The following is a 16,511-nucleotide window of genomic DNA, read 5'->3' on the forward strand; positions in this document are numbered from 1 at the left end:
AGTAATAGTCATATACAATAACTCTGATATTTTAAAAAATCTGGTTTTAAAAGTTAAATGCTGTATGAAGAATGTCATGTCAATCTCCAATAAACTTTCAAGGGTTTTTAAAGGTGGCATAATTTAATTCTGTATTTTCGATTTTGTGTAAAGGAAACATGTTTCTGTGTGTGTGTTCTTCACAGCAACAAATCTAGTGGCTTAGTGTGAATTTAGATATTCACCAAATGGCTGTTTGTGTCTGTGTCTATTGTCCTTGGGGTCAATTCTACCCCATTAAATGTTAAACATTTGTAAATAAAAAAAAATAAAAAACTTAATTTGATGTGGACACGTGGGTAAAAATAAGATTTTCATGATTATTTATTTTCAATGAACTGGACGCATAGTGAAGGCATCAGTGTTCTTTGGGGTCAGTTGGACCAGGGCTGTTTTAAATTTGTAGAAAAAAAAAACATATTTGAAGTATCAATGTTTTACACATATTTATATTGGTTGTTTAGATGATATCAAGGTCACTATAACATCTACTTTTCTAATCATTAAAACTCATGCACAGCAGCTTTCTAAGCCATTCCCTGAGTGCTCCATGTGCTTTCTGTTCTTGCTTGTTCTCAATTTGAAAGTAACAACAAAGAAAGAGGTTCTACCAGTAAGGTGTTGTTAGACAGAATATGTCTGAGATAAAGGAGAATGTTGAGGAAGACTCAAATCTTGGCTATTGCTCTGCTTGGGTGTGTCTGTGACTATTTTATTTAATGTATAATTGTTCTGAAAAAATAATATGTGTATTTTCCAAGTTGGTGGAGGACATGAGGAGATTTGCTCTTTACCAGAGGTGAGTGTGTGGCTCTTAAAAGAGCCTTTGTGTTGGTGGTTTCCAGCAGCTTCGCTTTACTTGGACTTGGCGGCCTTCTCGGTCTTCTTGGGCAACAGAACAGCCTGGATGTTGGGCAGCACGCCGCCCTGAGCGATGGTCACTCCGCCCAGGAGTTTGTTGAGCTCCTCGTCGTTGCGGACGGCCAGCTGCAGGTGGCGGGGGATGATACGGGTCTTCTTGTTGTCGCGGGCGGCGTTTCCAGCCAGCTCCAGGATCTCAGCGGTCAGGTACTCCAGCACAGCCGCCAGGTAGACGGGGGCGCCGGCACCGACGCGCTGAGCATAGTTGCCTTTACGCAGCAGCCTGTGAACACGACCGACGGGGAACTGGAGCCCAGCGCGGGACGAGCGGGTCTTTGCCTTCGCTCTGGCCTTTCCGCCTGTTTTGCCTCTTCCGGACATTTTCAAATCGTTTCCTGAAACACGTCAAGAGAAACTGCAGCAAGTAGCTCGAACCCTCGCTTATATATCAGCGGATCGCGCGGGACCAGACAAGACGCCTCCAGCGGAGCAGGGGAGGTCGTTATGCACTTTTCTCCAATAAGCAGCGGGCACTCAGGCGGTGGGTCGCACTATAGGGCGGAGCTGAGCTCCAGGAGGAGCCTTTCACCAATCAGGACCCGCGAATCTGAAGCCGCGTCACCATTTCCGACTTGCTCCGTCGTTTAAAAGCAGAGTGTCGCTGCTCTACTTCACTTTTTCTCCCGATCAGAGATAGAAGAGACAAAATGGCAAGAACCAAGCAGACCGCTCGTAAATCCACCGGAGGCAAAGCCCCCAGGAAGCAGCTGGCCACCAAGGCTGCGCGTAAGAGCGCCCCGGCCACCGGCGGCGTGAAGAAGCCTCACCGTTACAGGCCCGGTACCGTGGCTCTGAGAGAGATCCGTCGCTACCAGAAATCTACGGAGCTGCTGATCCGCAAGCTGCCCTTCCAGCGCCTGGTCAGAGAAATCGCTCAGGATTTCAAGACCGACCTGCGCTTCCAGAGCTCCGCTGTCATGGCTCTGCAGGAGGCCAGCGAGGCTTACCTGGTCGGCCTGTTCGAGGACACTAACCTGTGCGCCATCCACGCCAAGAGGGTGACCATCATGCCCAAGGACATCCAGCTGGCCCGCCGCATCCGCGGAGAGAGAGCTTAAACAGCTGCTGCTGCTCCACTCACGATAACAACGGCTCTTTTAAGAGCCACTTCACTGCACTCAAGACAAAACTCCTCCGCTGCTCTCACTAGTTACTGACTGATCATAGCTCTAGAAGCTTTCATCACCAATTAATCACCAATATACGTGATGTTGCTAATGACAGTCACAGTTCAACATTTAATTAATTGAAAGACTACATATGTGAATAAACCATTCACTTTCAATCAGTCTAGATCTGTCAGTCAAGCTTTTAAATTAACAATTACAGACCACACTGATTCTGGACATACATTCTATTTTTGTCTGTGTTGATCAGATAATACTGTCAAGAATCAGCTCCTCTGACATTTCATTCACAGCCATGTGTCAGTACAATACAGGAACATTATCAAAAGCTCACTCACACTGTTGATTCAATGATTACATGATTACTGTAATGAAGGGTGGGGGCGTCTCGAAACAGCGAAAGAGTAAAACAGCATAAGAGTGATTATATATTGTTTACATAAGGGACAGAGGTCAGAAGGTGACTTGACACAGATAAGAGATCTGCACCTGAAAGCATGAGCTATCGAACAAAATAATCCAATAAATATATAAATTGAAATCCATGTTTCTGAACTAACAGAGTTAAAAATAGGGGTTGGGGGTCTTAATAATGAGATTATTAATGTAAGTGAGCTGCCATTTCAGTGAGTGAGGTTACAACAGCAAGACAAACTGTGCAAGACGCCCTTGATCTGATCTTCCAAGATGAGGAAGCAGATAGTGATTTGAAGGAGGATGTGTCAGAGCAGGAAGACAACATGGAGGAATACTACGATTACAGCCGTTCTGATGACGACATTTATATCTTCTGACATATGACAATAAAAATGAAACAATATTTCCTACTAGTCCTCTTCTGTCCGACCATTATAATTAAAATAAACTATTGACAACACTGATCCTGGACAGACATTCTATTATAGTCATGTTCATCTAATAATACTGTAAACAAAGTAAATCCCCAGACATTAAATTCGCTCCCATCTGCCAGTACAATACAAGAAAGTTATCAAAACTTTACTCCCATAGTTTACTGAACACACAGTCATAGCTCTACTGATCCATCTATTACTCTAACTCTGAGGAGCAACAATTTCATGAGCTTCTTTACAAATACAATTATAACCATAAGAGAAAACATCCACCACCTCCTCCCCATGAATAACACACATCACTGATTCTTGAGACATGGGACAAAAGACGTCCAGCAGTTCAAACTGCTATTGGGTTTTAAAATATTTTCAATTGTAGCTGTTATGAATGATTAATCATGCAATTTAATTGTCACGGTTATGAGCTTCAATTTAACTTAATCATTATATCAAATCTATGACACTAACTCACTTCCCAGTGCATCTAAAACAGCAGGTCCACAGAGAAGGGTTCAATCATTCATGTGCATAAAATGGTTACAATTAATTTTATGAAGGGGCGGGGTGGGGAATCTCGAAACAGTAAATAAGTAAACAGCGTAGCAGTGATCATATATGGTTCATGTATAAAATTCCCTGCTGGAGCACGGTCGACCTCACAGCACACCACTTGTGTTCTGCTGTAGAGACCTTGTGCACATGCACACAGCTCGTGTTTAGTAGCAAACTTACCTAGAGAGTAGTTCACTTCCTCCTCTGGCAGGTCTGTTCAGCACAGTTGTAAAACATCCTTGTTTGAACAGTGTGCGTCAGTGACAATGTGAGTTATCATCAGTTATACCTGATGTTGTGTTTCATTATGACACTGGTTGTCAATATTCTACTTTGTTTAGAAACTTGTGTGATAATTAGCATGCTATTAGCTTCACCCAGGAGGTCCTGAGCTGAGTGAATGGTAAACAATTTGATTTCTAGTTATTCACATATTCTGTTTTATCAGTTCTCTCTCTAATCATTCTGTAGCAGTATAATGCTTGTTGCATTCGACACAGACTGGTTGTGATTGTTCTGGGAGCTGGTTGTTGCTTGTGTCCAGGGGCAGATGTGGCTGCTCTTGAATGTGTTGATCTGAGGCTCTGGGGGAGTTGCATGTATCTTGCATTGTTCAGGAACAGGTGACCAGTCAACATTGTGTACCTGCAAACATTAACGTTTGGAACACCATGGCTTTCTTTAAAAACTCATACCAATCACACCCCCACCACAAGTCAGACAAGCAACTGGTGAAATTACAGACAGATTCTCAATAGTTGAAGCTTGTCATCAACACTTCCTCTCCTCTGGTCTTTCATCTGATATGACTTCAGAACCTACAGTTGATTCTCGTATTGTTACTGTTTAAATGAAACCTTAATATCTACCGTCCTACATCCAAAGTCCTGTGGGGGCGCTAGCGCACCAAAGAGTTTATTATCAGCGAAGATGGAGGCGGAACTAGTACTCCTCTGTCTTCTAGCACGTCCTCATGCAGGCTATGAATAGCTGTGATTCCCGCGGATCACACTATTGACTAGATCTCATCTGACTGAAGAGAAATGTCTGGACGAGGAAAGGGAGGAAAAGGTCTCGGTAAAGGAGGCGCAAAGCGTCACCGCAAAGTTCTCCGTGATAACATCCAGGGAATCACCAAGCCCGCCATCCGCCGCCTGGCTCGCCGTGGCGGAGTGAAGCGTATCTCCGGTCTGATCTACGAGGAGACCCGCGGCGTGTTGAAAGTTTTCCTGGAGAATGTCATCCGCGATGCTGTCACCTACACCGAGCACGCCAAGAGGAAGACCGTGACCGCCATGGACGTGGTGTATGCTCTGAAGAGACAGGGCCGCACTCTGTACGGCTTCGGTGGATAAACTCACTTTCAACAGCTCAACAACACAACGGCTCTTTTAAGAGCCACACACTGAGTCAATGAGAGCTCACATCCTCTGCTCAACACTCATCACTAGTTCTTCCAGAGAACAACAATCAATCAGGGTCTGATCATTGATGAAAACATGATCAACCATGAATAATCAACCATATATAAACCAGGTTAGCACAAGAATGAAAGCAATTAGATTCAGTTTCTCTCTGTAGTGAGTCTTCACCCAACATGTATAAAAACACAACATTCATATCTACATTTACACCTTAACTCTAATATGGATATTGAACCTTCACTATCTCAGATTGGTAAAGTATCATGTTCATATGTGACTGTCCAGAAAGAGGATGCAGACTGGACTACAGTCATACGATGGGTGGTGGAGTGGAACTTGGTTCATTTGTTAAAACCCACAGATCCTGCTGTACTACGTGAAAGAAAATATGTTTGTTTTTCTTAATAGAAAATATGTTTTATTTTACACCTGTATTCCTCGTTGACTACATGGCTTCTCCCCAGCATTAACTTTTCTATAAGAACACTCTGTGCTCACAATACTGGAGATATCGATGTCCTGACTTTCAATGTTTGAAATATCTAATGTTTTTCTTCACTCATTTTAAGTTTTAAATGATTGAATCATCTAAATAAGTCAACAAATGATCTGATCAACAGAACCAATAAATCCATTATCATTAGCAGACTCATCACAAAATACGTTTTCTTGACACAAACTTCCAGCAGTGGGAAAATATAATCAATTTCAAATTCATGTCTCTAATCATATATTTATTGTCATGTCCATTAACACTGAGTTAATCACTGAATTCACTCCTTGTGATGTGATTTGTGGAAAAATACTGCAACAAGAACACATTCCTGTAAAGTGTCTATTTGAGTGTTGGTGCACATGTAGTTCGAGTCAGGACAGTTTGTCTCCATAGAGAAAGTGTGTGGCTCTTAAAAGAGCCGTTGGTTTGATGTCATGTCTCCAGAGTGGTTTACTTGGAGCTGGTGTACTTGGTCACGGCCTTGGTGCCCTCAGACACGGCGTGTTTAGCCAGCTCACCGGGCAGCAGCAGGCGGACGGCGGTCTGAATCTCCCTGGAGGTGATGGTGGAGCGCTTGTTGTAATGAGCCAGACGAGAGGCCTCACCGGCGATGCGCTCGAAGATGTCGCTCACGAAGGAGTTCATGATGCCCATGGCCTTGGAGGAGATCCCAGTGTCGGGGTGGACCTGCTTCAGCACCTTGTACACGTAGATGGCGTAGCTCTCCTTCCTGCTCTTTCTCCTCTTCTTTCCGCCCTTACCGGGGGCCTTCGTCACCGCTTTCTTGGAGCCCTTCTTGGGCGCGGACTTCGCTGGTTCAGGCATCGTCACGATATTACTCGATCAAATGAATGAAGTCGTCAGTGAACAGGCTGTATTTGAACACAACACATTCAAAAGTTTCTGTGCTGTTCCCTCTCTGTGATTGGCTAAATGTTGATCGTCAGTGTAACAGCAGTGGGCGTGTCTCCATGTCCAGAGTCCATTATTCTGCTGCTGACAGAGGTTGAACTGTAGAGATGAACTGGAACATTTGGGGGGTTAAGAAAAGCATGATGTCTGAAACTATATATGTTCTTATTATTGATGTTAGTATCACATTAGTATCATTTCAAACTATCTGAACTAAAGCGACCTGATAAACACACTGCTCTAAATATTAAGGGAACACTTGATCGTCACAGTAAAACACCAAGTCAGTTAAACTCCAGGTTTATTAATCTGTTCATTTAGATTGAACTGAATATAATTATTGTCTTCATTATAACAACCAGTCTGACGGAGCTTAAATGTGATGGTTACACAAGTATTCCTGGTCTCCCTACTGTCTCTCTCTTTGTGTCCCCAACACCTTAGTTAAGTTGATTCATGTATTTATTCTAATTTACATAAATGTTTACAATGTTGACTGTTGAGTTATTTACTAGTGTACGTTTCCACAAGTAACTATTTAGCTTCTTTAGAACAGTAACAATGTGTTGATGCCAGGACATTGATATCTCAAGTATTGTTACTTCAAACTGGGTTAGAAAGACATGCTATTGTTGTTGGGGAGGAACAACACAGCCCTCTGAGTGCAGAGTGTTCTTATAGAAAAGTACTGCTGGGAAGGAGCCATGAAAAGTCAAGGAGGATTACAGGTGTAAAATAAAACATTTTCTATTCAGAAAAACAAACATATATTATTTAATGTAGTACAGCAGGATCTGTGGGTTTTAACAAAACAATCAAGTTCCACTCCACCACCCATTGTATGACTGTGGTCCAGTCTGCATCCTCTTTCTGGACAGTCACATAAGAACATGATACTTTACCAGTCTGAGATAGTGAAGGTTCAATATCCATATTAGAGTTAAGATGTAAATGTGGATATGAATGTAGTGTTTTTATTCATGTTGGGTGGAAACTCACTACAGAGAAAAACTGAAACAAAATGAGTTTCATTCACGTGGTAACATGGTTTATATATGGTTAATTACTAAGATCACAATTCCATCAGTGATCAGACCCTGATTGATTGTTGTTCTCTGGAAGAACTAGTGATGAGGGTTGAGCAGAGGATGTGAGCTCTCATTGACTCAGTGTGTGGCTCTTAAAAGAGCCGTTGTGTTGTTGAGCTGTTGAAAGTGAGTTTATCCACCGAAGCCGTACAGAGTGCGGCCCTGTCTCTTCAGAGCATACACCACGTCCATGGCGGTCACGGTCTTCCTCTTGGCGTGCTCGGTGTAGGTGACAGCATCGCGGATGACATTCTCCAGGAAAACCTTCAACACGCCGCGGGTCTCCTCGTAGATCAGACCGGAGATACGCTTCACTCCGCCACGGCGAGCCAGGCGGCGGATGGCGGGCTTGGTGATTCCCTGGATGTTATCACGGAGAACTTTGCGGTGACGCTTTGCGCCTCCTTTACCGAGACCTTTTCCTCCCTTTCCTCGTCCAGACATTTCTCTTCAGTCAGATGAGATTGAGTCAATAGTGTGATCCGCGGGAATCACAGCTATTCATAGCCTGCATGAGGACGTGCTAGAAGACAGAGGTGGACGTATTCCTCATCTGTGGATCCGCTGATAATAAACTCTATGGTGCACTAGCGCCCCCACAGGAGCAGAGGTTGGATGTAGGACTGTAGATATTAAGGTCTGACACTTGACCAGTTTTGTGGAACAGTAGAACTGTAGCACGTTCCCGTCAAGTAGGAATAGAGTCTGTAACAAGCTTGGTTAAAGATCAGAGTTACATTAGGACTGATTAGAGAAGTATAACACAAAGCACATAGAGCACCGAGGGAAATGGTTCAGAAAGCTGCTGTGCATGTCTCCCCATGTCTGATGAACCATCAGTGGTTCTCACACTACAGTTATGGTCGGTAGATTAGGCTCCAAAGCAGAGGGAAGAGTTTTAATGATTAGAAAAGTAGATGTTATGGTGACCTCGATATCATCTAAACAACCAATATAAATATGTGTAAAACATTGATACTTCAAATATGTTTTTTTCTACACATCTAAAACAGCCTGGGTCCTGGGTGTACACTATGCATCCAGGTCATTGAACATAAATCATGAATCAAATGTGAAGCCAAAAAATTAAGTTAACTATTTTGTTTTTATAATTTAGATATGTTAAATATTTAATGGTGTCAAAATGACCCCAAGGACAATAGGAGGGTTAAAATGAGAACAAATACATAACAATCTCACAATGAATAGGACCAATTGACAATGTAACTGTTTGTCTTTTTCCATGTCCCTGAAACAATGTGTCCAATTTAGTAGTTTAAAATCATACTCTGAAAATGTGTAGCCTTTGTGAAATGTGGTTTTGATTGTATCTCCAAGTGTGTGAACACATCGATGCAGGGCCATTGCTAAGGTTGGAAATAATATACAACAAAAATGATACATAAGTCTCTTCCTGTGTCTTCCAGTTAGTCATAGGTTTGAGTTGTTGCTCACTATGATGTAAACACCTTGGTCAAAACTTGACTTTAACCCAGACTGCACACTACACTTGATTTTAATGTTAACATCTGAGGCTCCTGCTAATGGAAGAGTAAAGTACAAGAGTCACATTTATAAGATTATAGTGTCATGAAACAAATACAGTGGAAGGAGTAATGACAGGTTAGAAATACACACAATGAGTAGAAAAGTAGAAGTACTGTAGTCATATACAATAACTCTGAAGGTACTTTTCATTATGCTTTTAAAATCAGGTTTTAAAAGAGCAGTGCTGTGTGTGTCCGGTCACATGTGTGATTATAGACATGATTCAAAATAGTCACACAGATTTTAATAAAAAACATTGACAAAGTCCTGTATTGTATTAAAGTGCTCCAGTAAATATGACAGTGATCCAGCATGCACAACATCAGGACCATGAATCTGGAGCAGCTAAATGTCTAAACAAGACCTCAACTAATTCCTGATATAGTTGATGACTATCAATTCCCAGAATTAATAAAAAAGAATGGTGAGAGCATCCAACATGATTGTCCCTGAGGGTGTATATTCTGGATACACAGAGTGTTTGTTGAGACTGAGGTCTTCATTTGTAATATGAATATGTTACTGGCTATAAAAGTCTGAGACAACTTGATCTATAGATCAATAGGTAACAAATTGACAGCTTGACATAAACTTATCTGAAACAAACAAAGGGAATAATTTAATGCATGAGACAAATCGTTTTTGATAAACCTTTGTCATTGTTTAATGGTTATTTTGCATATATAATGATGAACATACTATACAAACACTTGCAACATAGTATTTAAATGAAGATTAGGTTTTTATTAAATTGGACAGCAGAAAAAAAATGCAAATTCCAGTATATCATACACATTTTCTAATAAATGATGGAACCTGTTGAGTGTTTGTATTAAATGAAAGAGAAATGTGGCCCAATATTAATGAGATCATTGTTTGAAATTAATATTTTGTCAAATTGACAAATCCAACCCATGGACATGAAATGTAGCTCTAATGATAGAATGACTCTCCAGCATCCTCAGCATGAAACGTTCACGGCTCTGATAGAAAGTCTGGCTCCACTTCACCATGAGCCTCGGCCATCAGCGGTGTGTTTGCTGCCTACACAATAACCGGACTTTCTTCCAAAGGATCATCAGCAGGTGCTTGTTTTGACTCGGTCTCTCTGAACAAACATGTGGAGCAGCTGGGAGACGGATGTTGGTGGAGCTGTGGTGCTTTTCAAGTCATTTTAGGAGAGAAACGAGTGGGAAAAGCCGCCGAGCAGCGCTGCTCACCGCGGTGAACGGGTGAGGTTTGGAGGCTCCACCGACAAAATGCAGAGAGCATCAGAGCTCTTCATGACTTCAATATGAAGACACACAAGTCCGCTACCTGCTTCCTCACTGTCAGCCTCCAGCACCGCTCACCCACTGATGTTTCACTCGTTTATCAGTGAAGAGAAAACACAAGTGTCTCGGCGTTCACACTGCACACAGGAGCCACGGCTGGATTGAGTCTCCACGGTTCTCATGGTGTGTTCAAGTACCGCCTCCCGATCGGGACTCTTCATCAGTTCGGTCACTCACTCCGATAGTTCCTCGTTGATTTAAACTCAGAGACAAAGATGGCAGAAGTCCCTCCAGCTCCAGCCGCCGCCCCGGCCAAAGCGGCCAAGAAGAAGGTTGTGAAACCGAAGAAGGTCGGCCCCAGCGTCAGGGAGATCATCATCGAAGCCGTGTCCGCGTCCAAGGAGCGGAGCGGCGTGTCAGCGGCCGCCCTCAAGAAGGCTCTGGCTGCCGGAGGCTACGATGTGGAGAAGAACAAGTCCCGCGTCAACACCGCCATCAAGGGCCTGGTGATCAAGGGGACTCTGGTCCAGACCAAGGGAACCGGGGCCTCCGGCTCGTTCAAGATCAACAAGAAGGTGGAGCCCAAGGTGAAGAAGCCGGTCAAGAAGGCTGCTCTCAAAGTAAAGAAGCCCGTCGCCAAGAAACCCCTAGCGGCTAAAAAGGCCAAAGCAGCGGCAGCCAAGAAGCCAGCAGCCGCTAAAAAGTCCCCGAAGAAGGTGACGAAACCAGCAGCGGCCAAGAAAGCAGCCAAGAGCCCCAAGAAGGTGGCGAAGAGCCCTAAGAAGGTGGCAGTCAAGAGCCCCAAGAAGGTGGCGAAAAAGGCTCCTGCAGCCAAGAAAGCCCCCGCGAAGAAGGCTGCCAAACCCAAAGTGAAGAAGACAGCAGCCAAGAAGAAGTGAGCTGTCCTCACTGTGAAACATGTTCATCCTGCTAAAAGGCTCTTTTAAGAGCCACACACGTCGATCCACAAAGAGCTGCTTCCTCATCAAACATCACCACTGTCACTCACTGGCAACACAGATGTAGAGACTGACTTCTTAACTAAAGAGAGTCGAGTTAGATAGAAACATGTTCAATATTTATTTGTTACAATGTCAAGTTATTTAATGTCAAATACATCAAATACATTTAAAATATCTTTAGACACTGAAGGAGAAGCACACTACTACTGACACACACACACACACACACACACACACACACACACACACACACACACACACACACACACACACACACACACACTGTGCAACATCATGTACATCGATTTCAGCTTTACATCATATATTTATACTTTAGATTTTCTTCTTAACAAGTATTCATTAGTCATATTTGGTTGTGTAGAAACATATTTATTGTCTTACTGTATATTTATATTTTTAAACGCATAAGAATGAGTCAGTTATTGACTTTGAGCTGCTTAGAATTGTCGATGTCCACTTTGCATGAGAATATGTAGTAACATCCGGATTCCAAGAGATGGCGCTGCACTACAATATGTGAACCAGAACACCGTCCACTACCATGATGAAGTCTCCTACATGTCCTGTCAGAAGCTTTGTTTTCCAGTAGGTCAGCTGCTCCTGTTTTATTCTCATCTAATGATTCAAACACTAAGTTAATTTGTTTCATGTAAATATCAACAGATCTTGTGTGGAAGTAAATCTAAGTAACTCCCACCTGAAGATTGTTTTTCAAATCTTGACTATGACTCTGCTTGGGTGTGTCCACATATAGTCATTTACACCCAGTGCTCACATGTAATTGCTCAATAGCAATTTAGTTTTTCAGATTTAAAAGAGTTTCTTTCAAATCATAATCTCTTTACCTTTGTATCTAAACCTCTCGAACCCTATCCTGACTTGTTCTCTCCACCTTGACAACAGCCCTGTGTAGGTGTGTTCACAACTTTCAGAATAAAATTTTAAACTACTAAATTAGACACATTGTTTCAGGACCATGGACAGAGCAGTTAGTTGTGTTTAGGTGCTGCACTTCAACAGTTTGTTTCTCTGAATGGATGTTGTGGAGCAGAGCGCAGCCGCTTTACACTTCAAGTCTATGTGGAAACAGGCTACACATTTAAAAACACACGTATGAAAGAACAGAGTAAGATGAGCCAGCCCCTGTAGCTAGATAACCATAACAAGTCATCATGTGACCACAAAATAAGGATGTGTAGTCAACATTACTCATTCCATCTTTGATTCAAGCACATGGAGAGAGTGGTAAGCTAACCAGAGAGAAAACAAAGTGATGATTGTCATGCTAGGTGAATTCATCATTTCACTTTCAACAAGTATCTTAATTCAAATAGATGTTTTAGAAATGATAACATGATTATTGAAGTCAGTGTAAGCTACAAAACAAGTCATTTAACTTTAACTGATCATGTTGATGTGAGTTACTTTGTGAAACAGTTTTGTCCAAATGGTGGTTGTGGAGTGATATGAGCCAGTGATGAGGGGGTTAATTAATCCAATGGACAGTCATTGCTCACTGCAGTTACAAACACACACAGACATGCACACGTACACAAACTCTTTCTGTGTCACTGTCACATGTTCATGTTGATGTTTGATCACCTTGTCACAATGCTAATTTAATGGATACCTTGTTAGCCAATGTTAAGTTGAAGTCACACAAACATGTCGTACATACACAAAAGTACAGGTACACATACATTCTTTGTGTAGCTGACACACAAAGGTCAGAGTTTAATCCTTCCCCAAAATGTTTAGGTAACATGTTGAACAACAGTAAACAAACATGATTTTACTTTGTAAGTTCTGGCCTTTTTTAAATTGATGACATAGATTCTGTGTAATTGTTGTATCAGTTATTAATGTTGCATCATTTACCCATAGAGGACTCAATCACTATGATCCTTTAACCCCCACCTTGAAATAATGTGTGTCAAAGTACCAACTGTCATGGCTCTGCAGGAGGCCAGCGAGGCTTACCTGGTCGGCCTGTTCGAGGACACCAACCTGTGCGCCATCCACGCCAAGAGGGTGACCATCATGCCCAAGGACATCCAGCTGGCCCGCCGCATCCGCGGAGAGAGAGCTTAAACTGCTACTGCTGCTGCTCCACTCACGATAACAACGGCTCTTTTAAGAGCCACTTCACTGCACTCAAGACAAAACTCCTCCGCTGCTCTCACTAGTTACTGACTGATCATAGCTCTAGAAGCTTTCATCACCAAATAATCAAACAATATAACTGATGTTGCTAATGACTCACAGTTCAACATTAAATTCATTACTTGACAAATATTGTGAATAAACTCACTGTTTCAATCAGACTCTAGATCTGTCAGACCATTTAATCTACAATTAGAGACCAGACATTCCATTATTGTCTTTGTTGATCAGATAACACTATAAACATATTTCAACAATCAACTCCTCTGACATTTCATTCACAGCTGTGTGTCAGTACAATACAGGAACGTTATCAAAGTTCACTCACACTGTTGATTCAATGATTACTGTAATGAAGGGGGGGGGGTCTCGAAACAGTAAATAAGTAAACAGCGTAGCAGTGATCATATATGGTTCATGTATGAAATTCCCTGCTGGAGCACGGTCGACCTCACAGCACACCACTTGTGTTCTGCTGTAGAGACCTTGTGCACATGCACACAGCTCGTGTTTAGTAGCAAACTTACCTAGAGAGTAGTTCACTTCCTCCTCTGGCAGGTCTGTTCAGCAAAGTTGCAAAACATCCTTGTTTGAACAGTTTGTGTCAGTGACATTGTGAGTTATCATCACTTATACATGATGTTGTGTTTCATTATGACACTGGTTGTCAATATTCTACTTTGTTTAGAAGCTTGTGTGATAATTAGCATGCTATTAGCTTCACCCAGGAGGTCCTGAGCTGAGTGAATGTGCAGGTGTGTACCCCAGCTCATATGCTACACCTTGTCATTTATGTTAGTGCCTGTTAACTTTTGATATAAAACCTAAAAACTATTATAACATTATGATAATGCTGTATCATTTGCATGCACTTGTTTGTTAGAAATTACTGCAAAATGGAAACGTTTATGTTATGTTCCATTAAGACAAATAGTAAATGTTCAAATATCAAAGTGATTTATATTCTTCTGATCTGAATCTTTTCATGATTTGAAGAACAGTTAATGACACCAGTGTATTACTGTACAAATACATTAGTCCTTCATGTGTGGAACATTTTGTATCTTAAATAATTCAGAGCGACAAATTAAACACCTTTGCATTTGTATGACAAATGAAGCTACCACAGGTTCCCTTTCATGTTTGGAAGGAGAGGGTGAGGGATGGTCAGCTGCAACATACAAAGTCATCACTAGATTCTGCACAGTGTACCTTTAAATGATTCAGAACTGGACAATACAACTAATTCAAAATGAACCATAAGTATTAAATTCAACCATGATTGAATTCACCACAGTTCACGGAAGGTGGAGGAGTTTATAGGTAATGCAGGCCTTTATCGAGAGCCAGTGGTAATTAGCATGCTATTAGCTTTGCCCAGGAGGTCCTGAGCTGAGTGAATGTGCAGTTGTGTACCCCAGCTCATATGCTACACCTTGTCATCTATGTTAGTGCCTGTTTGTTTAGTCAAATGTTAATTTTCTGTATAGCCTGTCATAATACTGTATCATTTGCATGCACTGCTGCCTTGTGGTCAACTTGTGCTATAACATCAGTTTGTTAAGAAATGATCGATGTTTATTTCCTCATTTATCATGTGAGTAACATATTGTCACTTAAACCACTCAGAGCATGTGAACACTGGACAACACAAACAGTTGTATATGAACCATTAGTATTAAATTCCACCATGATTGAATTCACCACAGTTCCAGTATTAGTGTCAAGTGGCTATTTGAGTGTTGGTGCACATGTTGTTCGAGTCAGGACAGTTTGTCTCCATAGAGAAAGTGTGTGGCTCTTAAAAGAGCCGTTGGTTTGATGTGATGTCTCCAGAGTGGTTTACTTGGAGCTGGTGTACTTGGTCACGGCCTTGGTGCCCTCAGACACGGCGTGTTTAGCCAGCTCACCGGGCAGCAGCAGGCGGACGGCGGTCTGAATCTCCCTGGAGGTGATGGTGGAGCGCTTGTTGTAATGAGCCAGACGAGAGGCCTCACCGGCGATGCGCTCGAAGATGTCGCTCACGAAGGAGTTCATGATGCCCATGGCCTTGGAGGAGATCCCAGTGTCGGGGTGGACCTGCTTCAGCACCTTGTACACGTAGATGGCGTAGCTCTCCTTCCTGCTCTTTCTCCTCTTCTTTCCGCCCTTACCGGGGGCCTTCGTCACCGCTTTCTTGGAGCCCTTCTTGGGCGCGGACTTCGCTGGTTCAGGCATCGTCACGATAATACTCGATCAAATGAATGAAGCCGTCAGTGAACAGGCTGTATTTGAACACAACACATGTAAAGATGCTGGGCTGTTCCCTCTCTGTGATTGGCTGAATGTTGATCGTCAGTGTAACAGCAGTGTGTGTGTCTCCATGTCCAGAGTCCATTATTCTGCTGCTGACAGAGGTTGAACTGTAGAGATGAACTGGAACATTTGGGGGGTTAAGAAATGCATGATGTCTGAAACTATATATGTTCTTATTATTGATGTTAGTATCACATTAGTATCATTTCAAACTATCTGAACTAAAGCGACCTGATAAACACACTGCTCTAAATATTAAGGGAACACTTGATCGTCACAGTAAAACACCAAGTCAGTTAAACTTCAGGTTTATTAATCTGTTCATTTAGCTTGAACTGAATATAATTATTGTCTTCATTATAACAACCAGTCTGACGGAGCTTAAATGTGATGGTTACACAAGTATTCCTGGTCTCCCTAATGTCTCTAATCACTCTCTCTTTCTCCCCCACCTCTCCTCTCTCCCCCATTTTCCTGCAAGAGGTTAATGAGGGAGTGTTTTCTCTACATTCACCTAAGTGCTACTCATTGTGGGATCTGCTGAATTTCTATCTAATTGTTAAAGTCTTGATCTTTTTATTCAATAGTTTGAACAAAATTGAATACATGTTATTTTAGTTTATTTTTTGCCCTGACGTTTTTTTTTATAATTTAATTGTGTAACCTTGTTTAGATACATGCTATACAAATTAAGTTGTTATGTTTGTGCATGTTTGGTGAAAAAAATCTAATCAAACCAAATTAAAAGGGAAACATATGTTTCATGCAGTTGCTGGGTTTATATACCAATGATTAATAATGTAAGTCAGGCTCATTCATGTGTCTGTGGTAATTA

General features: G+C 42.0%; 5 protein-coding genes across 5 annotated transcripts; 2 read left to right on the forward strand and 3 right to left on the reverse strand.

The window, feature by feature from the left end:
- Positions 1 to 866: 866 nt before the first annotated feature.
- LOC138412467 (histone H2A) lies at positions 867 to 1,313 on the reverse strand. Its single transcript, XM_069536406.1, has one exon. The coding sequence runs from the start codon at positions 1,279 to 1,281 to the stop codon at positions 895 to 897; it is 387 nt and encodes a 128-aa protein (XP_069392507.1). The 5' UTR covers positions 1,282 to 1,313; the 3' UTR covers positions 867 to 894.
- A 288-nt stretch (positions 1,314 to 1,601) lies between these two features.
- Positions 1,602 to 2,022, forward strand: LOC138412282 (histone H3). The gene has a single exon (XM_069535818.1). The coding sequence runs from the start codon at positions 1,608 to 1,610 to the stop codon at positions 2,016 to 2,018; it is 411 nt and encodes a 136-aa protein (XP_069391919.1). The 5' UTR covers positions 1,602 to 1,607; the 3' UTR covers positions 2,019 to 2,022.
- A 3,790-nt stretch (positions 2,023 to 5,812) lies between these two features.
- Positions 5,813 to 6,260, reverse strand: LOC138412346 (histone H2B). Its single transcript, XM_069536059.1, has one exon. The coding sequence runs from the start codon at positions 6,236 to 6,238 to the stop codon at positions 5,864 to 5,866; it is 375 nt and encodes a 124-aa protein (XP_069392160.1). The 5' UTR covers positions 6,239 to 6,260; the 3' UTR covers positions 5,813 to 5,863.
- Positions 6,261 to 10,333: 4,073 nt separating this feature from the next.
- LOC138412427 (histone H1-like) lies at positions 10,334 to 11,190 on the forward strand. Its single transcript, XM_069536275.1, has one exon. It carries the CDS (start codon positions 10,511 to 10,513, stop codon positions 11,132 to 11,134), a length of 624 nt encoding a protein of 207 aa, XP_069392376.1. The 5' UTR covers positions 10,334 to 10,510; the 3' UTR covers positions 11,135 to 11,190.
- A 4,033-nt stretch (positions 11,191 to 15,223) lies between these two features.
- Positions 15,224 to 15,598, reverse strand: LOC138412349 (histone H2B). Its single transcript, XM_069536064.1, has one exon. The coding sequence runs from the start codon at positions 15,596 to 15,598 to the stop codon at positions 15,224 to 15,226; it is 375 nt and encodes a 124-aa protein (XP_069392165.1).
- Between the last annotated feature and the right edge of the window lie 913 nt (positions 15,599 to 16,511).

Source organism: Paralichthys olivaceus, chromosome 12 (assembly GCF_024713975.1).
Source record: "Paralichthys olivaceus isolate ysfri-2021 chromosome 12, ASM2471397v2, whole genome shotgun sequence".
NCBI lineage: Eukaryota > Metazoa > Chordata > Actinopteri > Pleuronectiformes > Paralichthyidae > Paralichthys > Paralichthys olivaceus.